We start from the raw sequence: 22,630 nt of genomic DNA on the forward strand, positions 1-22,630 counted from the left end.
TTGTATGGGTAAAGTTTATTCGTGTGTACCAGGAGGAGTATGAAAAGAAGTTAAAATTTTGAGAGATACAGGGACAAGTCAATATTTGATGGTGAGATGAGGAGATAAGTGGTTTGGAAGGAGTATTGGTAGTAAAGGTGGTAATATGTGGAATTCAGGGTGAGAAGAGTAGTGTTTCATTATATAAGGTGAGGTTGGAGAGTCCATTGAAGAGTGGTGAAGTAGTAGTCGGAGTTATAGAGAAATTATCTTGTCCGGTAATGCAGTTTATCTTGTAACGATAGAGCTGGGTCACAGGTGATGCCTATTGTGGTTGAAAAGCCAGTGGAAAATCAAACAACCGAGTTGTTAAAGGATGTATATATCCTGGGATTTTTCCTGATTCTGTGGTGGCAAGGTCACAAAGTCACACGTTAAGACAAGAGGAAAAATCAAAGCGTGAAGATAAAGCAGTTGAAGTTCAATTATAGAACATAGAACATAGAACAGTACAGCACAGAACAGGCCCTTCGGCCCACGATGTTGTGCCGAGCTTTATCTGAAACCAAGATCAAGCTATCCCACTCCCTATCATCCTGGTGTGCTCCATGTGCCTATCCAATAACCGCTTAAATGTTTCTAAAGTGTCTGACTCCACTACCACTGCAGGCAGTCCATTCCACACCCCAACCACTCTCTGCGTAAAGAACCTACCTCTGATATCCGTCCTGTATCTCCCACCACGAACCCTATAGTTATGCCCCCTTGTAATAGCTCCATCCACCCGAGGAAATAGTCTTTGAACGTTCACTCTATCTATCCCCTTCATCATTTTATACACCTCTATTAAGTCTCCCCTCAGCCTCCTCCGCTCCAGAGAGAACAGCCCTAGCTCCCTCAACCTTTCCTCATATGACCTACCCTCCAAACCAGGCAGCATTCTGGTAAATCTCCTCTGCACTCTTTCCAGCGCTTCCACATCCTTCTTATAGTGAGGTGACCAGAACTGCACACAATATTCCAAATGTGGTCTCACCAAGGTCCTGTACAGTTGCAGCATAACCCCACGGCTCTTAAACTCCAACCCCCTGTTAATAAAAGCTAACACACTATAGGCCTTCTTCACAGCTCTATCCACTTGACTGGCAACCTTTAGAGATCTGTGGATATGGACCCCAAGATCTCTCTGTTCCCCCACAGTCTTCAGAACCCTACCTTTGACCCTGTAATCCACATTTAAATTAGTCCTACCAAAACGAATCACCTCACATTTATCAGGGTTAAACTCCATTTGCCATTTTTCAGCCCTGCTTTGCATCCTATCTATGTCTCTTTGCAGCCTACAACAGCCCTCCACCTCATCCACTAATCTTGGTGTCATCAGCAAATTTACTGATCCACCCTTCAGCCCCCTCCTCTAAGTCATTAATAAAAATCACAAAGAGCAGAGGACCAAGCACTGATCCCTGCGGCACACCGCTAGCAACCTGCCTCCAATCCGAAAATTTTCCATCGACCACCACCCTCTGTCTTCGGTCAGACAGCCAGTTACCTATCCAATCGGCCAACTTTCCCTCTATCCCACACCTCCTCACTTTCATCATAAGCCGACCATGGGGGACCTTATCAAACGCCTTACTAAAATCCATGTATATGACATCAACTGCCCTACCTTCATCAACACACTTAGTTACCTCCTCAAAAAATTCTATCAAATTTGTGAGGCACGACTTGCCCTTCACGAATCCGTGCTGACTATCTCGGATTAATCCGCATCTTTCTAAATGGTCGTAAATCCCATCCCTAAGGACCCTTTCCATCAATTTACCAACCACCGAAGTAAGACTAACCGGTCTATAATTACCAGGGTCATTTCTATTCCCTTTCTTAAACAGAGGAACAACATTCGCCATTCTCCAGTCCTCTGGCACCATCCCCGTGGACAGCGAGGACCCAAAGATCAATGCCAAAGGCTCTGCAATCTCATCCCTTGCCTCCCACAGAATCCTAGGATACATTTCATCAGGCCCAGGGGACTTATCGACCTTCAGTTTATTCAAAACTGCCAAGACATCCTCCCTCCGAACATCTATTTCCTCCAGCCTATTAGCCTGTAACACCTTCTCTTCCTCAAAAACATGGCCCCTCTCCTTGGTGAACACTGAAGAAAAGTATTCATTCATCACCTCGCCTATCTCTACTGACTCCATACACAAGTTCCCACTACTGTCCTTGACCGGCCCTAACCTCACCCTGGTCATTCTTTTATTCCTCACATAAGAGTAAAAAGCCTTGGGGTTTTCCTTGATCCGACCCGCCAAGGACTTCTCATGTCCCCTCCTAGCTCTCCTAAGCCCCTTTTTCAGCTCATTCCTTGCTAACTTGTAACCCTCAATCGAGCCATCTGAACCTTGTTTCCTCATCCCTACATAAGCTTCCCTCTTCCTTTTCACAAGACATTCCACCTCTTTTGTGAACCATGGTTCCCTCACTCGGCCATTTCCTCCCTGCCTGACAGGAACATACCTATCAAGGACATCCAGTATTTGTTCCTTGAAAAAATTCCACATTTCATTAGTTCCTTTCTCTGACAGTTTCTGTTCCCAACTTATGCCCCCTAATTCTTGCCTAATCGCATCATAATTACCCCTCCCCCAATTGTAAACCTTGCCCTGCCGTACGGCCCTATCCCTCTCCATTGCAATAACAAAAGACACCGAATTGTGGTCACTATCTCCAAATTGCTCTCCCACAACCAAATCTAACACTTGGCCCGGTTCATTTCCCAGTACCAAATCCAATGTGGCCTCACCTCTAGTCGGCCCATCCACATATTGTGTCAGGAAACCCTCCCGCACACACTGCACAAAAACTGCCCCATCCAAACTATTTGACCTACAAAGGTTCCAATCAATATTTGGAAAGTTAAAGTCCCCCATGACAACTACCCTGTGACCCCCACACATATCCATAATCTGCTTAGCAATTTCTTCCTCCACATCTCTATTACTATTTGGGGGCCTATAGTAAACTCCTAGCAACGTGACCGCTCCTTTCCTATTTCTAACTTCAGCCCATATTACCTCAGTGTGCAGATCCCCCACGAAGTGCCTTTCCGCAGCCATTAAACTATCCTTGATTAACAATGCCACTCCTCCACCTCTTTTACCAGCTTCCCTACACTTAGTGAAACATCTATACCCCGGAAGGTCCAACAACCATTCCTGTCCTTGTTCTACCCACGTCTCCGTAATGGCCACAACATCGTAGTCCCAAGTACCAATCCACGCCCCAAGTTCATCTACCTTGTTCCGGATGCTCCTTGCATTGAAGTAGACACACTTCAACCCACCTTCCTGTCTACCAGTACCCACCCTTGACCCTGATACCTTCCCCAATACCTCACCACCCTCACTGACTTCTGGACTACAACTCCCTTTCCCACTCCCCTGACAAATTAGTTTAAACCCCCCTGAAGAGCCGTAACAAATTTCCCTCCGAGGATATTGGTGCCCCTCAGGTTCAGGTGCACCCCGTCCTGTTTATAGAGGTCCCACCTTCCCCAGAACGTGTTCCAATTATCCACGTATCTGAAACCCTCCCTCCTACACCATCCCTGCAACCACATATTTAACTGCACTCTCTCCCTGTTCCTCAACTCGCTATCACGTGGTACCGGCAACGTACCAGAGATGACCACATGTTTCGTCTTGGCTCTCAGCTTCCAGCCCAGCTCCAGAAATTCCTGCTTTAAATCCCCGTCCCTTCTCTTACCTATGTCATTGGTACCAATGTGCACCACGACTTGTGACTGTTTCCCCTCCCCCTTCAGAATCTGGAAAACACGGTCTGAGACATCACGGACCTTGGCATCCGGTAGGCAACATACCATCCGTGAGTCTCTTTTGCTGCCACAGAACCTCCTATCTATCCCTCTAACTAACGAGTCCCCAATAACTATCGCCCTCCCGCTCTCCCCCTTTCCCTCCCGAGCCACAGAGACGGACACAGTGCTGGAGATCCTCTCACTGCGGCTCCCCACTGGTATGTCATCCCCCTCAACCGTATCCAAAGCGGAATACTTGTTGCTAAGGGGGACGACCACCGGGGATCCGGGCACGGACTGCTTCCTCCCAGCCCCTCTCACCGTCACCCATCTGTTTTCAATCCTCGGAGTAACTGTATTCCTAAAGCTTGTGTCTATGGCCATCTCTGCGTCCCTGATGATCCTAAGTTCATCCAACTCCAGCTCCAGTTCCCTAACACGGTTTTGGAGGAGCTGCAGATGGGTGCACTTCCCACAGGTGTAATCAGTAGGGACACTGTCGTCGTCCCTCACCTCAAACATAGTGCAAGAGGAACATTGCACTGCCTGCACACCCATCCCCTCTAGATACCTTGCCAGTACCAGGTAGAAAGTGCAAAGATGAATTCAACTCACCCCTACTCACCCTTTCAGCCTAGGCCCTGTGAGCCAAAAGTCTTATAGCTCACACTCTGCTTCCCACACACTCCACTGCCCGCTCCCGACGCTGCCCGCTGTATACTGCAGCCTACCTTTTATACTTCACGCGCTTAAAAAACCCTTCCCAGACTCCTTTGCTGCCCACTTCTTGTTTTCACTTTAAACTTGAAAAACTGCTGTTAAAGTAAAGGCCAAAAAAATGCACACGCTAGCTGACTAATTAAATAAATAAACAATTCAATTAATCTCTCACCAGCACTGCTGCCTTCAATCACCCCTCTCAGCTTGCTCCAGTGGATCAATGAGAAACAATTTTAGATCAGGTAGTTGGAAAAGCACAAGAATAGGTGGAGGATGATGTGGATATTTTTATTTCAGGAAAGTTGACAGAACTACAACAGAAAGATAGAGATCAAACAGTTGTATCAAAAAGCATACATGGAAGAAGAATCTGAGTGCATCCTGGAATGCTAGCACTTTATAAAAATGATGTCTTAATCAGGAAATGAATTGGCTAGCGGATAGGAAACAGAGGGTGGTGGTTGATAGTAAATATTCATCATGGAGTGCGGTTACAAGTGGTGTACCTCAGGGATCTGTTTTGGGGCCACTGCTGTTTGTAATATTTATTAATGATCTGGATGAGGGTATAGTTGGGTGGATTAGCAAATTTGCTGATGACACCAAAGTCGGTGGTGTGGTAGACAGTGAGGAAGGGTGTCGTAGTTTGCAGGAAGACTTAGACAGGTTGCAAAGTTGGGCCGAGAGGTGGCGGATGGAGTTTAATGCGGAGAAGTGTGAGGTAATTCACTTTGGTAGGAATAACAGATGTGTTGAGTATAGGGCTAACGGGAGGACTTTGAATAGTGTGGAGGAGCAGAGGGATCTAGGTGTATGTGTGCATAGATCCCTGAAAGTTGGGAATCAAGTAGATAAGGTTGTTAAGAAGGCATATGGTGTCTTGGCGTTTATTGGTAGGGGGATTGAATTTAGGAGTCGTAGCGTTATGTTGCAACTGTACACAACTCTGGTGCGGCCGCACTTGGAGTACTGTGTGCAGTTCTGGTCCCCACATTACAGGAAGGATGTGGAGGCTTTGGAGAGGGTGCAGAGGAGGTTTACCAGGATGCTGCCTGGTATGGAGGGGAGATCCTATGAGGAGAGGCTGAGGGATTTGGGATTGTTTTCGCTGGAAAGGCGGCGGCTAAGAGGGGATCTTATTGAAACATATAAGATGATTAGAGGTTTAGATAGGGTGGATAGTGATAGCCTTTTTCCTCTGATGGAGAAATCCAGCACGAGGGGGCATGGCTTTAAATTGAGGGGGGGTAGTTATAGAACCGATGTCAGGGGTAGGTTCTTTACCCAGAGGGTGGTGAGGGATTGGAATGCCCTGCCAGCATCAGTAGTAAATGCGCCTAGTTTGGGGGCGTTTAAGAGATCCGTAGATAGGTTCATGGACGAAAAGAAATTGGTTTAGGTTGGAGGGTCACAGTTTTTTTTCTTTTTTTAACTGGTCGGTGCAACATCGTGGGCCGAAGGGCCTGTTCTGCGCTGTAATGTTCTATGTTCTATGTTCTAAGACCGTTGCATATTAAGGTGTAATATGGAACAACATTGGCTATCCTCCAATCTTCTGGGGCCTCCCCTGTAGCCAGTGAGGTTACAAAGATTTCTCTCAAGGCTTCAAGGATTGGATTCTGTTGTATTATACTGTGCTAAATTAATATGTCGTTTGAATTGCAACAGGCCATTTGACCCAGTAATTTATGTTGCTGCTTATCATCCAAACAAGTAGTACTAAATTCCCAATTTAGTGCAGAAGTTCATTAAGTGGGGAAGGTGAGCAGCCAGAGGTTGTTGCACATATTGGGACCAATGACATAGGTAGGAAAAGGGATGAGGGACTGAAGTGTGAATATAGAGAGTTAGGCAAAAGGCTAAAGTGCAGGGCCTCGAAAGTAGTAATTTCTGGATTACTACCGGTGCCACGTGCTAGTGAGAGTAGGAATAGGAAGATTAGGCAGATGAATGTGTGGCTTGAGAGCTGGTGCAGGGGGCAGAGATTTAGATTTTTGGATCATTGGGATCTCTTCTGGGGAAAGGGTGACCTGTTCAAGAGGGACAGGTTACACCTGAACTGGAGGGGGACTAACATCCTGGAGGGGGACTAACATCCTGGCGGGGAGATTTGCTAGAGCCACTCGGGAGGGTTTAAACTAGTTTTGCAGGGGGAATAGGAACCAAAGCAGTAGGGAGACAGAAGAGAAGGTTGAGGACAGCACAGAAATTAAAGAGAGCACATTAAGTAGTAAAGCAGTGTCAGTTATCCTAGTACCAGATAGGTCAGGCAAAAGCAAAACAGAGAGCAAGGGAAATCCACATTAAACTGCACTTATTTCAATGCAAGAGGCCTGACAGGCAAGGCAGATGAACTCAGGGCATGGATGGGTACGTGGGAATGGGATATTATAGCAATTACTGAAACATGGCTAAGGGAGGCACAGGACTGGCAGCTCAATGTTCCAGGGTACAGATGCTATTGGAAAGATAGAACAGGAGGTAAGAGAGGAGGGGGAGTTGCACTTTTGATTAAGGAAAATATGAAGGCAGTACTGAAAGGGGATATATCCGAGGGTTCGTCCACTGAGTCTATATGGGCAGAACTGAGAAATAAGAAGGGGGGAATCACTTTGATAGGGTTATACTATAGGCCCTCAAATAGTCAGCAGGAAATTGAGGAGCAAATATGTAAGGAGATTACAGATAGCTCCAAGAAAAATAGGGTGGTAATAGCAGGAGATTTTATCTTTCCCAACATTGACTGAGACAGCCATAGTATTAGAGGGTTGGATGGAGAGAAATGTGTTGAGTGTATTCAGGAGGAATTTCTCATTCAGTATATGGATGGCCCGACTAGAGAGGGGGCAAAACTTGACCTCCTCTTGGGAAGTAAGGAAGGGCAGGTGACAGAAGTGTTAGTGAGGGATCACTTTGGAACCAGTGGCCATAAGTCTATTAGTTTTAAGATAGCTATGGAGAATGATAGGTGTGGCCCAAAAGTTAAAATTCTAAATTGGGGGAAGGCCAATTTTGATGGGATCAGGCAGGAACTTTCAACAGTTAAATGGGGGAGTCTGTGGGAAGGCAAAGGGACTTCTGGTAAGTGGGAGGCTTTCAAAAGTGTGTTAACCAGGATTCAGGGTAAGCACATTCCTCTTAGAGTGAAGGGCAAGGCTGGTAGAAGTAGGGAACTCTGGATGACTCAGGATATTGAGGCCCTGGTCAAGAAGAAGAAGGAAGCACATGACATGCATAGGCAGCTGGGATCAAGCGAATCCCTTGAAGAGTATAGGGGATGTAGAAGTAGAGTTAAGAGAGAAATCGGGAGGGCAAAGAGGACACAAGATTGTTTTGGCAGATAAGGCAAAAGAGAATCCAAAGAACTTCTACAAATATATAAAGGTCAAAAGAGTAACGAGGGAGAGAGTAGGACCTCTTAAGGATCAACATGTGCAGGTCCACAAGAGATGGGTGAGATCCTAAATGAATATTTCTCATCAGTATTTACTGTTGAGAAATGCATGGATGTCAGGGAAATAAATAGTGTTGTCTTGAGGAGTGTACGTATTACAGAAAAGGAGGTGCTGGAAGTTTTAAAGTGCATCAAGATAGATAAATCCCTGGGACCTGATGAAGTGTAAGCCAGGACATTGTGGGGGGCTCGGGAAGAAATTGTGGGTCCCCAGCAGAGGTACTTGAATCATCGATAGTGACAGGTGAGGTGCCTGAAGATTGGAGGGTGGCAAATGTTGTGCCTTTGTTTAAAATTGGCTGCAGGGAAAAGCCTGGGAACTACAGGCCAGTGAGCCTCACATCTGTGGTGAGTAAGGTATTTTGAGAGACAGGATCTACAGGCATTTAGAGATACAAGGACTGATTAGGGACAGTCAGCATGGCTTTGTGAGTGGAAAATCATGTTTCACAAATTTGATTGAGTTTTTTGAAGGGGTAACCAAGAAGGTAGATGAGGGCAGTGCAGCTGATGTTGTCTACATGGACTTTAGCAAGGCCTTTGACAAGGTATCGCATGGTAGGTTGTTGTATAAGATTAAATCTCACGGGATCCAGGGTGAGGTAGCTAAATGGATACAAAATTGGCTTCTTGACATTCTCCTCGTGTCTGCGTGGGTTTCCTCCGGATGCTCCGGTTTCCTCCCACAGTCCAAAGATGTGCGGGTTAGGTTGATTGGCCATGCTAAAAATTGCCCTTAGTGTCCTGAGATGCGTAGGTTAGAGGGATTAGTGGGTAAATGTGTAGGGATATGGGGGTAGGGCCTGGGTGGGATTATGTGGTAAGAGGTTTAACAACACCAGGTTAAAGTCCAACAGGTTTATTTGGTAGCAAAAGCCACACAAGCTTTCGGAGCTGCAAGCCCCTTCTTCAGGTGAGTGGGAATTCTGTTCACAAACAGAGCATATAAAGACACAAACTCAATTTACATGAATAATGGTTGGAATGCGAATACTTACAACTAATCAAGTCTTTAAGAAACAAAACAATGTGAGTGGAGAGAGCATCAAGACAGGCTAAAAAGATGTGTATTGTCTCCAGACAAGACAGCCAGTGAAACTCTGTGGGGGTTACAGATAGTGTGCCATGAACCCAATGTCCCGGTTGAGGCCGTCCTCGTGTGTGCGGAACTTGGCTATCAGTTTCTGCTCAGCGACTCTGCGCCGTCGTGTGTCGCGAAGGCCACCTTGGAGAACGCTTACCCGAATATCAGAGGCCGAATGCCCGTGACCACTGAAGTGCTCCCCAACAGGAAGAGAACAGTCTTGCCTGGTGATTGTCGAGCGGTGTTAGCCAAGTTTGCCAATTTTCGGACTGGAGGCAGGTTGCTAGCGGAGTGCCACAGGGATCAGTGCTTGGTCCTCTGCTCTTTGTGATTTTTATTAATGACTTGGTGGAGGGGGCTGAAGGGTGGATCAGTAAATTTGCTGATGACACCAAGATTGGTGGAGTAGTGGATGAGGTGGAGAGCTGTTGTAGGCTGCAAAGAGACATAGATGGGATGCAAAGCTGGGCTGAAAAATGGCGAATGGAGTTTAACCCTGATAAATGTGAGGTGATTCATTTTGGTAGGACTAATTTAAATGTGGATTACAGGGTCAAAGGTAGGGTTCTGAAGACTGTGGAGGAACAGAGAGATCTTGGGGTCCATATCCACAGATCTCTAAAGGTTGCCACTCAAGTGGGTAGAGCTGTGAAGAAGGCCTATAGTGTGTTAGCTTTTATTAACAGGGGGTTGGAGTTTAAGTGCCGTGGGGTTATGCTGCAACTGTACAGGACCTTGGTGAGACCACATTTGGAATATTGTGTGCAGTTCTGGTCACCTCACTATAAGAAGGATGTGGAAGCGCTGGAAAGAGTGCAGAGGAGATTTACCAGGATGCTGCCTGGTTTGGAGGGTAGGTCTTATGAGGAAAGGTTGAGGGAGCTAGGGCTGTTCTCTCTGGAGCAGAGGAGGCTGAGGGGAGACTTAATAGAGGTTTATAAAATGATGAAGGGGATAGATAGAGTGAACGTTCAAAGACTATTTCCTCGGGTGGATGGAGCTATTACAAGGGGGCATAACTATAGGGTTCGTGGTGGGAGATATAGGAAGGATACCAGAGGTATGTTCTTTACGCAGAGAGTGGTTGGGGTGTGGAATGGACTGCCTGCAGTGATAGTGGAGTCAGACACTTTAGGAACATTTCAGCGGTTATTGGATAGGCACATGGAGCACACCAGGATGATAGGGAGTGGGATAGCTTGATCTTGGTTTCAGATAAAGCTCGGCACAACATCGTGGGCCGAAGGGCCTGTTCTGTGCTGTACTGTTCTATGAGCGAGGTGAATTATTTGATAAGTATGTCTGATAGAAGGGAAACTCAGTGTGTCTTTTGAATATGCTCAAACAATATGTTGGTCGGGAAGGAAAGCAGAAGTAGGATGTGTTAGTGGTTACAACTCAGAGAAGAACCAAATCCAGATGAGTCTGAATTTGACATTCCTCAAATTAAACTGCATAATGAGGAAGTTATCAGAAGTTGGAATAAATTGTTGAGTTAACTTCTGGAGGAAAATCAAAATGACCTGAATCACATGGAGAGATATGTGGGAATAAACTGGGAAGCATTAAAATAATTATGCATGATGTTGATGTAGGAAATGCTATTCCAATTAAGCAACATCCTTATAGGCTTAACCCACCAAAGTTGGTACAGGTTCAAAAGGAGATTAAAAACATGCTTTCATAATTGTGACTAGTTCAATGAGGAAGGCTGTGTTAGATCTGGTTCTTGGAAATGAGGTGGGCCAAGTAGATCAAGTGTCAATAGGAAAATACTTAGAGGACAGTGATTATTGTATCATAAGATTTAAGCTGACTATGGAAAAGGACAAAGAACAGTCCAAGGTGAGAAAAATTAACTAGGACACAGCCAATTTCAATGGGGGTAAGAATGATCTGGGTGGGATAAATTGGCCTGAAATGTTGGCAGAAAAAATGGTAGCTGGAGGAAGGATTTTCCTGATGGTGGGCGTGTCCAGAACTAGGGATCATAGTCCAAGGATACAGAATAAACCTTTAGAACTGAGATCAGGAGAAATTTCTTCACCCAGGGAGTGACAAGCCTATAGAATTCGCTATCATAGAAAGCGTGTGAGGCCAAAACATTGTTTTCAAGGAGCAGTTAGAAATAGCTTTGGGGGCAAAGGTGTTCAAAGGATATGGTGGTGGCGGTGGCGGGGGCGGGGAGACAGGATCAAGCTATTGATTTGGATAGTCAGCCATGATCAGCAGGCTTGAAGGGCTGAATGGCCGGCCCCTGTTTCTATTTTCTATGTTTCTACCTTGCTCCCATTCATGAAACGAATGAGAGGCATGAATTTAAAGTAATTAATAGAAGAAGCAAAAGTGATATGAGGGGAAATGTTTTTATGCAGAAAGTGGTTAAAGTTTGGAATGCCTTGCCGAAGTGTGGTGGAGGCAGCTTCAGCTGAAGCATTCAAGAAGAAGAATGTGCAGAGTTATGGGGAGAAGGCAGGGGAATGGAACTAGTAGAGTTGCTCATTTTGGAACTCCAGTAGAGACACGATGGGCAATAGCCTTGGGCACCATAACAATTCTGTGATATTGTAATAAATACCTTTCTCTTGTGATTATTCCTCTGACATATAGATCAGGATTTTACAACGCCTCCTGTCTGGTGAAATATTACTGTCCAATTGAACTGACTGGAGATTTAAATGTGGCAGAAGTCATACTGCGGCCGGACCATAAAATCCTGGCCATAGTCTATTTCTAACATCCTCTTATTCTCGCTTCCCTCACCCTCCATCATAGGCAAAAGTCTTTTATATTTTCTATCCTATCTTTACATCATTTTAATACCTTTGTCAAATCACCCTTAATCTATATTTTATCAAAAACGGTCCATTTTTAAAAAAATCTTTGTATTTCCTCTTACCAGGAAGCATTTCAGTGATTCTGCACTCATCGCTGTTGCCTTGATGACCTTTTCTAAAGTGAAGTCCAAGAATATACACAGTACTCTGTGATTCTCCTGGCTTTCATATTGATTCACTCTTAACATTTCAGTTTTTAATAATAGAATTGTTTTACACTAGTATGTTGTAAATTGTATGTTGGGGGCACAGTGGTTAGCGCTGCTGCCTCACAGTGTCAGGGACCTGGGTTCGATTCCTGGCTTGGGTCACTGTCTGTGCGGAGTCTGCACGTTCTCCCCGTGTCCGTGTGGGTTTTCTCCAGGTACTCCAGTTTCCTCCCACAGTTCAAAAATGTGCAGGTTAGGTGCATTGGCCATGCTAAATTCTCCCTCAGTGTACCCGAACAGGCGCCGGCGTGTGGTGACTCGGGGATTTTCACAGTAACTTCATTACAGTGTTAATGTAAACCGACTTGTGACTAATAAATAAACTTTTTAATAACTTTCCTTATACCCATAATAACTTGAGACCCTGTACATTCTCTGTTAAGTTATAGGAAATTGCTGAATCCCTTGTAAATGTCATGTTATCTTAATGGTGTTCCTATCCTTTAACCTTCCAGATCTTACTGTTGGGAGCACAGACCTGTTCAGAAAGTACCATCTGCATGGTCAGGTAGTTCTTACACATGTGCTGTCTGTTTAGAATCCATTGACCCAATTCCATCATACGATATTTTGAAGAGCCCTTGCTGTAAAAATACGTGGTTTCACAGACAGTGTGTGCAGGTGAGTGTACAGTAAAAATATAAATTATATATAATTTTGGGGAGGGGATTTAGTACTTGGTTACTGCTTCAAAAAAGTTTCAATACACCTCAGATTTGATGGAATTATAGTTGATAGGTGGTCTTCAGTGTAAAATGATTGCGCTTTTGGTACCTATTTATTTACATTCTACAAAGTTTCTTTGGATTTTTTTTGGCTATAAGTTCCATTTTCTTTTCTAGTGCACTTGTGTTCTTGCTTCCATCATCTTTTTAAACCAGTGCGAAATATTTATTTGATATATCTTCCATCCTCTTCATTTAAACTCTCCTCATTTCCCCCTCTCTATTCTTTTCTCTTTCATGTTCTTACAAATAATCTTAAATGTCTAGTGGCCTGTTTCATATTTTCTTCAGTCAGAATTTTATAGCACTGCAAGAAGCCCTTCAACCTATCCTGTCTGTGCTGGCCATCAAGCTAATCCCATTTTCCAGCCTTTGGTCAGTAGCCATGTGTGCTATGGCGTTTCAAGTGCTCATCTAAATGCTGCTTAAATGTTCTGAGGGTTCCTGCCTCTTATCACCATTTCAGGCCATGAGTTCCTGACATCTACCACCCTCTGGGTGAAAACATTTTTCCTCAAATCCCTGCTAAATCTTCCATCCCTTAAATCTATGCCTCCTGGTTTGACCCCTATACTAAGGATAAAAGTTTCTTGCTATCTACCCTATCTATGTCCCTCATAATTTTGTACTCATAGGGAGTGGGATATCCAAGTGAATTTCCTCTGCACCCTTTCTGGTACAATCACATCCACATGTGGCAACCAGAACTGCACACACGAGCTGAGGCCTAATGAGCATCTTGTACAACTCCATTGTAATCTCCCCACTCTTGCGTTCTGTGCCTCAGACAATAAAGACAAGTATCCCATATGCCTTCTTAACCACCTGATCTACCTGTTCTGCTGCCTTCAGGGATCTTTGGACATGCACCCTATAAGTTTTTTTTTGTGAACTAAAAGGTTCATTTGTTTGCAATAATTACCCCCACCCCCCCATCATAAATCATATAAGGTTTTAGAGACTTAATCATATGCCAATAAAAAACATTTTAAATGATTCATTCCGAAAGTTGTTTAATCATTAAAAAGGTAACAAGTCAGAAAGATAAAAAGCAAAGTATCAATTAACAGCAATTAATAGTAAGAGGAGAAAGCTTAACTTGACACTTTAACAGTTGAACAAATCAGATCTTGGTCTTCTCAGGCCGTGAAGTGACAACATCAAAAACAGCTCTCAGTATATCACTCCCTTCTCACCTCTCTTCTTCTCTGCCTATGTCTCCCGTAAACATCTCTCTCATCCTCAATGAGCTCTTGCTCTCAATGAGCTAAAAAAAAGGGCTTAGGAGAGCTAGGAGGGGGCATGAGAAGTCCTTGGCGGATCGGATAAAGGAAAACCCCAAGGCTTTTTACTCTTCTGTGAGAAATAAAAGAATGACCAGAGTGAGGTTAGGGCCGGTCAAGGACAGTAGTGGGAACTTGTGCATGAAGTCAGAAGAGATAGGAGGGGCGATGAATGAATACTTTTCTTCAGTGTTCACCAAGGAGAGGGACCATGTTTTTGAGGATGAGTGTGTGATACAGGCTGATAGGCTGGAAGAGGTAGATGTTCTGAGGGAAGATGTATTAGCAATTTTGAAAAACCTGAGGGTCGATAAGTCCCCTGGGCCAGATGGGATATATCCTAGGATTCTTTGGGAGGCAAGGGATGAGATTGCAGAGCCTTTGGCTTTGATCTTTGGGTCCTCACTGTCACGGGGATCGTGCCAGAAGACTGGAGAGTGGCGAATGTTGTTCCTCTGTTCAAGAAAGGAAATAGGAATGAACCTGGTAATTATAGGCTGGTTAGTCTCACTTCAGTGGTCGGTAAGTTAATGGAAAAGGTCCTGAGGGATAGGATTTATGACCATTTAGAAAGATGCAGCTTAATCCGGGATAGTCAACATGGATTCGTGAAGGGTAAGTCTTGCCTCACAAATTTGATTGAATTCTTTGAGGAGGTAACTAAGTGTGTCGATGAAGGTAGAGCAGTTGATGTCGTATACATGGATTTTAGTAAGGCGTTTAATAAGGTCCCTCATGGTCGGCTCATGAAGGAAGTAAGGAGGTGTGGGATAGAGGGAAATTTGGCCGATTGGATAAGTAACTGGCTATCTCATAGAAGTGGAGATGCCAGCGTTGGACTGGGGTAAACACAGTAAGACGTTTAACAACACCAGGTTAAAGTCCAACAGGTTTATTTGGTAGCAAAAGCCACACAAGCTTTCGGAGCTCCAAGCCCCTTCTTCAGGTGAGTGGGAATTCTGTTCACAAACAGGGCATATAAAGACACAGACTCAATTTACATGAATAATGGTTGGAATGCGAATACTTACGAATCAAGTCTTTAAGAAACAAACAACGTGAGTGGAGAGAGCATCAAGGCAGGCTAAAACGATGTGTATTGTCTCCAGACAAGACAGCCAGTGAAACTCTGCAGGTCCAGGCAAACTGTGGGGGTTACAAATAGTGTGACATGAACCCAATATCCCGGTTGAGGCCGTCCTCGTGTGTGCGGAACTTGGCTATCAATTTCTGCTCAGCGACTCTGCGCCGTCGTGTGTCGCGAAGGCCGCCTTGGAGAACGCTTACCCGAATATCAGAGGCCGAATGCATGTGACCGCTGAAGTGCTCCCCAACAGGAAGAAATCATAGAAACCCTACAGTGCAGAAGGAGGCCATTCGGCCCATCGAGTCTGCACCGACCACAATCCCACCCAGGCCCTACCCCCACATATTTTTACCCACTAATCCCTCTAACCTACACATCTCAGGACTCTAAGGGGCAATTTTTAACCTGGCCAATCAACCTAACCCGCACATCTTTGGACTGTGGGAGGAAACCGGAGCACCCGGAGGAAACCCACGCAGACACGAGGAGAATGTGCAAACTCCACACAGACAGTGACCCGAGCCGGGAATCGAACCCGGGACCCTGGAGCTGTGAAGCAGCAGTGCTAACCACTGTGCTACCGTGCCGCCATTACTTCCCCGGAGCAGAGAAGCTACAGCATCTCCTCCGGAGCCTTCAACATGTCATTGATGAAGACGAACATCTCGCCAAGGCCAGCCCCACACCCCCACTTCTTGCCTTCAAACAACTGCACAACCTCAAACAGACCATTGTCCGCAGCAAACTACCCAGGCTTCAGGAGAACAGCGACCACGACACCACACAACCCTGCCACAGCAACCTCTGCAAGTCATGCCGGATCATGGACACAGATGCCATCATCTCACGTGAGAACACCATCTACCAGGTACACGATACCTACTCTTGCAACTCGGCCAACGTTGTCTACCTGATACGCTGCAGGAAAGGATGTCCCGAGGCATGGTACATTGGGGAAACCATGCAGATGCTGCGACAATGGATGAATGAACACCGCTCGACAATCACCAGGCAAGCCTGTTCTCTTCCTGTTGGGGAGCACTTCAGCGGTCACGGGCATTCGGCCTCTGATATTCGGGTAAGCGTTCTCAAAGGCAGCCTTTGCGACACACGACGGCGCAGAGTCGCTGAGCAGAAACTGATAGCCAAGTTCCGCACACACGAGGACGACCTCAACCGGGATATTGGGTTCATGTCACACTATTTGTAACCCCCACAGTTTGCCTGGACCTGCAGAGTTTCACTGGCTGTCTTGTCTGGAGACAATACACATCTTTTTAGCCTGTCTTGATGCTCTCTCCACTCACGTTGTTTGTTTCTTAAAGACTTGATTAGTTGTAAGTATTCACATTCCAACCATTATTCATGTAAATTGAGTCTGTGTCTTTATAAACTCTGTTTGTGAACAGAATTCCCACTCACCTGAAGAAGGGGCTTGGAGCTCCGAAAGCTTGTGTGGCTTTTGCTACCAAATAAACCTGTTGGACTTTAACCTGGTGTTGTTAAACTTCTTACTATCTCATAGAACACAGTAAGAAGTCTAACAACACCAGGTTAAAGTCCAACAGGTTTATTTGGTAGCAAAAGCCACGAGCTTTCAGAACAGGCTGTCCCTTCGTCAGGTGGGTGGGAATTCTGATTACAAACAAGGCACAAAGACACAAACTCAATTTACATGAATAATGATTGGAATGTGAGCCTTTACAGTGAATCAAGTCTTAAAGGTCCAGACAATGTGAGTGGAGGGAGCATTAAGCACAGGTTAAAGCGATGTGTATTGTCTCCAGACAGGACAGCTAGTGAGATCCAGGCAGGTTGTGGGGGTTACAGATAGTGTGACATGAACCCAATATCCCAGTTGAGACCATCCTCATGCGTGCGGAACCTGACTATCAGTCTCTGCTCAGCGACTCTGCGCTGTCATGTGTCGTGAAGGCAGCCTTGGAGAACGCTTACCCGGAGATCAGAGGCTGAATGCCCGTGACCGCTGAAGTGCTCCCCAACAGGAAGAGAACACTCCTGCCTGGTGATTGTCGAGCCGTGTTCATTCATCCATTGTCGTAGCGTCTGCATGGTTTCCCCAATGTACCATGCCTCGGGACATCCTTTCCTGCAGCGTATCAGATAGACAACGTTGGCCGAGTTGCAAGAGTATGTACCGTGTACCTGGTGGGTGGTGTTTTCGCGTGAGATGATGGCATCCGTGTCGACAAGTTCCGCACACATGAGGACAGCCTAAAGCGGGATCTTGGATTTATGTCCCACTATCAGTAACTCCCGCAGCTTGCCTCCTGGACTTGCAGAATCTCACTGGCTGTCCTGTCTGGAGACAATACACATCTCTTTAACCTGTGCTTAATGCTCCCTCCACGCACATTGTATGTATCTTTAAGACCTGGTTGGCTGTCGAGATTCGCATTCTAATCAGTATTCTGTAACTTGATTTATGTGTCTCTGTATGCCCTGTCTGAGAGCAGGTATCCACTCCATCTGACGAAGGAGCAGCGTTCCGAAAGCTAATGGCATTTGCTACCAAATAAACCTGTTGGACTTTAACCTGGTGTTGTTAAAACTCTTACTGTGTTTACCCCAGTCCAACGCCGGCATCTCCACATCATATCTCATAGAAGACAGGGGGTGGTGGTGGATGGAAAATTTTCAGACTGGAGACCAGTTACCAGCAGTGTACCATAGGGATCAGTGCTGGGTCGTCTGCTATTTATGATTTTTATCAATGACCTGGAGGAGGGGGCCAAAGGGTGGATCAGTAAGTTTGCTGATGACTCCAAGATTGGTGGAGTAGTGGATGAAGTGGAAGGCTGTTGTAAGATTCAAAGAGACATTGATCGGATGCAGAGCTGGGCCGGAAAATGGCAGATGGAGTTTAACCCTGATCAGTGCGAGGTGATTCATTTTGGTAGGACAAATTTGAATGCGGATTACAGGATCAACGGCAGGGTTCTGAGGAATGTGGAGGAACAGAGAGATCTTGGGGTTCATATCAACAGGTCTCTGAAGTTTGCCACTCAAGTGGATAGAGCCGTGAAGAAGGCCTATAGTGTGTTAGCGTTTATTAACAGGGGGTTGGAGTTTAAGAGCCGTGGGGTTATGCTGCAAGTGTACAGGAACTTGGTGAGACCACATTTGGAATATTGTGTTCAGTTCTGGTCACCTCACCATAAGAAGGATGTGGAAGCATTGGAGAGAGTGCAAAGGAGATTTACCAGGATGCTGCCTGGTTTGGAGGGTAGGTCTTATGAGGAAAGGTTGAGGGAGCTACGGCTTTTCTCTTTAGAGCGGAGGAGGTTGAGAAGCGACTTGATAGAGGTTTATAAGATGATGAGGGGGATAGATAGAGTGGACGTTCAGAGACTATTTCCTCGGGTGGATGTAGCTGTTACTAGGGGGCATAACTATAAGGTTCATGAAGGGAGATATAGGAGGGATGTCCGAGGTAGGTTCTTTACTCAGAAAGTGGTTGGGGTGTGGAATGAACTGCCTGCTGTGATAGTGGAGTCGGACACTTTAGGAACTTTCAAGCGGTTATTGGATAGGCACATGGAGCACACCAGAATGATGGAGTGGGATAGCTTGATCTTGGTTTCGGACAAAGCTCGGCACAACATCGAGGGCCGAAGGGCCTGTACTGTGCAGTACTGTTCTACGTTCTATGTTCATTCCCTCGCTACCCACATCGTTCTCTTCACATCTCTCTCTATCTTTCTGCAGCTGTTGTTCTTGGCCAAAATGGCTTCTTAAAACCCTACTTATACCTTACAAATTGAAAGTCCACTGTAGCCAATTGTTGAAAAATAACTAATTGGTCTATAACTTGTCAATAATGAAATAAGAATTCATTGCTTTTTAGCTAATTATGAATGTCGTCTCAGCTCTAAGACAATGCTTCTTCTCAAACTCTATCTCTTACCTTGAGGAAAGCTTGAGTGTTCACCAATAATTATTCAACATCGCTGTCTGTCATTTGGAGTTGATATCCCGTAGACAAGGGCCTCTTCAGTCCTCCTCCATCAAGGTTAACATGTTATCTCTCTATTCTGTATTGATAATCAAGTGTCAACATATTTTATAATGATAGGAGTTATAAACATTTCTGTTCCAAATTACATTTCCAGCCTTTCTAACATATCTGTTAATGAATTGTTTATTCTTTTAATTGTCTCACAATTAAGACTGTCCAATTAACTAACCTGGTTGATTTCTAATACAAAGAATGAACTACAACACAGGAACAGGCCCTTCAGCCTGCCGAGCCTGTGCCGATCATGATGCCCTCACTGAACTAAAAAAAACATTCTGCCCTACTTGACCGTCTCCTTCTATTCCCTCCCTATTCATGTACCCATCCAGATGCCTCTTAAATGTTGCTTCCACCATCCTTTGGCAGCATGTTCCAAGCACCCACCACTCTTTGCGTGAAAACTTCCCCCGCACATCTCCGTTAAACTTTCCCCCTCTCACATTGAGCCTGTGCCCCCTTGTAATTGACACTTGCATCCTGGGAAAAAGCCTCTAACTTGCACCTTGTCTATACCTCTCATAATTTTGTAGACCTCGGGTCTCCCCTCAGCCTCCTTCTTTCCAGTGAAAACAATCCTAGTTTATTCCACTTCTCCTCATAGTCAACACCCTCAAGACCAGGCAACATCCTGGTGAACCTTCTTTGCACTCTCTCAAAGCTTCCATGTCCTTCTGGTAGTGCGGCAACCAGAACTGCATGTAATACTCCAAATGTGACCGAACCAAGGTTTTATATAGCTGCAACATGATTTGCAGCTACATAAAACCCTGTACTCTGTGACCTTTCAGGTGAAAGCAGCAGTAGCCAGGTCTCTGGCACTACGATTGGCTCTGGGGTACAACAGGAAAGAGTAATGGTAAACAGGATTGTCGTGATAGGAGACTCGATAGTTAGGGGGACAGACAGGAGATCCTGTGGCCACAAACAGGAGTCCAAAATGGTGTGTTGCCTCTGGTGCCAGGGTCAAGGATATCTAGAGTGGCTGCAGAACATTCTCAAGGGGGAGGGTGAGCAGCCAGAAGTCATTGTTCACGTTGGCACAAATGATGTAAATCGAAATAGGGATGAGGTCCTGAGGCATGATTATAGAGAACGAGGGAAAAGGTTAAGAAGTAGAGTAGTGATCTCTGGATTACTTCCAGTAGTGAGGGTAAGAACATACATAGAACATAGAACAGTACAGCACAGAACAGGCCCTTCGGCCCACGATGTTGCGCCGAGCTTTGTCTGAAACCCAGATCAAGCATAGAACATAAGAACAGGAGAATATGGCAGATGAATGCATGGCTAAAGAATTCAGATTCTTAGATCATTGGGATCTTTTCTGGGGCAGAGGTGACCTGTTTGGAGACGGGTTGCATCTGACCAATATCCTGGGGAGCTAGTGCTACAAGGGAGAGTTTAAACTGGATTGGCAGGGGGGTACGATCCTCAGCAGCAGGGAAGCAAAGAGGGGCTGAAAGAAGATGCAGTATTCAGCAACGGCAAGCTGAATAAACATGGTAAGCAGGAGCATGGCAGGGAGCAGGGAAAACCTATTGGATTAAATTGCATCAATTTCAATGCAAGAGGGCTGACAGGTAAGGCTGATGAACTCAGGACATGAATAGGTACATGGGACTCGGATATTAGAGCCATAACTGAAACATGACTCAGAGGGGGCCAGGACTGGCAGCTTAATGTTCCAAGGTGCAGGTATTTTATCCAGAACAGAGGTGGAGGAAAGAGAGGAGGGGGAGTTGCATTTTTGATTAAGGGGTGCATCACGGCAGTCGTCAGAGATGAAATAACCGAGGGATCATCCAGCAAGGCTTTGTGGATGGAATTAAGAAATAAGAAGACGGTGACCTTATTGGGGTTGTACTATAGGTCCCCAAATAGTCAATGGGAATTAGAAAAACAAATATGCATGGAGATTGGGGAGATTTTTACATGTTGTCATAGTAGGGCATTTTAATTTTCCGAACATACACTGGGACAGCCATAGTGTTATGGGCTTGGAAGGGGTGGAATTTGTTAAGTGTGTTCAGGAAAGTTTCCTCAGGCAGTATGTGGAGGGTCCTACTCAGGAAAGGGAAAAACTTGACCTACTCTTGGGAAATAGGGCAGGGCAAGTGATTGAGGTGACGGTGGGGGACCACTTTGGGACCAGTGACCATCGTTCTATTAATTTTTAAATAGTTATGGAAAGGGGCAAGTTCTTAAATCTGCAAGGCAAATTTTGATGGAATTAGACAAGGTTGATTGGAGTAGCTTGTTTGGGGGCAAAGGAACCTCTGGCAAGTGGGAGGCCTTTAAAAGTGAAATAGCTAATGTTCAGGGTCTATATTTCCTGTTCGGGTGAAGGACAACACTGGCAGGAGTAGGGAACACTGGATGACAAAACATATTGAAGTTTTGACCAGGAAAAGGAAGGAGGCATGGCTCCTACAAGCAGCTGGAATCAAAGGATTCCCTGGTGGTGTACAGGGGATACAGGAGAATACTCAGAAGGAAATTAGGAGGGCAAAAAGGGGGCATGAGGTAGCTTTGGCTGAGAGGATTGAGGTGAATCCATAGGGATTCTTTAAGTATGTTAAAGGAAAAAGAATAACTCGATAGAATAGGACCCCTCAAGCACCAAAGTGAACACACGTGTGGGAGTTCCTGGAGACAACTTGCCTCCCGGAAGTCCATATCTGTGCCAGATGTGTGGAACTGCAACTCCTGAAGGATCGTGTAAGGGAGCTGGAGCTGAGGCTCGATGAACTCAGTTTAGTTAGGGAAAATGAGAGAGTAATAGATAAAAGTTATAGTCAGGTAGTGACACCAGGGTCTCGGAAGGAAGACACGTGGGTCACGGTTAGGAGGGGTAATAGTCAGAAGGGTGATGTGCCAGAAAGTACCCCAGTGGCAGTCTCCCATAAAAGAAAGGGATGGGCAACAGATGGGAGAAGGGAAGGGAGTGAGCAGTCTGTGGAGGGATCCCCTGTGGTTGTTCCCCTCCAAAATAGGTATATTGTTTTGGATTCTGTGGAGGGGGATGACCCTCCAGGGGTAAGCCACGAGGACCAGATCGCCTCCACGGAGACAGGCTCAGGGGTCCAGAAGGGAAAGAAGGGGTTTAGGAGAGCGATAGTTGTGGGGGACGCAATGGTTAGAGGCACGGACAGGCGCTTCTGTGGGACTGAACGAGAATCCAGGATGGTAGTCTGCCTCCCTGGTGCCGGGGTACTGGATGTCTCCGAGAGGGTAGGAAGCATATTTAAAAAGGAAGGTAGTCAAACTGATGTGATTGTACACATTGGTGAAAATGATGTAGGTAGGAAGAGCAGGGGGGTCATACGAGAGAGCTAGGCTAAAAAGTAAGACCTCCAGGGTGGCAATCTCTGGACTGTTCCCGGTGTC

General features: G+C 45.6%; 1 protein-coding gene across 7 annotated transcripts in view; it reads left to right on the top strand.

The window, feature by feature from the left end:
- g2e3 (G2/M-phase specific E3 ubiquitin protein ligase) overlaps positions 1-22,630 on the top strand; it is a 328,981-nt gene that overhangs the window by 162,456 nt on the left and 143,895 nt on the right. For all 7 annotated transcript variants that reach the window (XM_078233704.1, XM_078233706.1, XM_078233703.1 and 4 more), the window contains one exon: positions 12,565-12,730. In XM_078233704.1, the coding sequence (XP_078089830.1) occupies positions 12,565-12,730 (166 nt within the window). The remainder of the gene's footprint in view (positions 1-12,564; positions 12,731-22,630) is intronic.

This window comes from Mustelus asterias, chromosome 18, assembly GCF_964213995.1.
Source record: "Mustelus asterias chromosome 18, sMusAst1.hap1.1, whole genome shotgun sequence".
NCBI classification, from domain to species: Eukaryota; Metazoa; Chordata; class Chondrichthyes; order Carcharhiniformes; family Triakidae; genus Mustelus; species Mustelus asterias.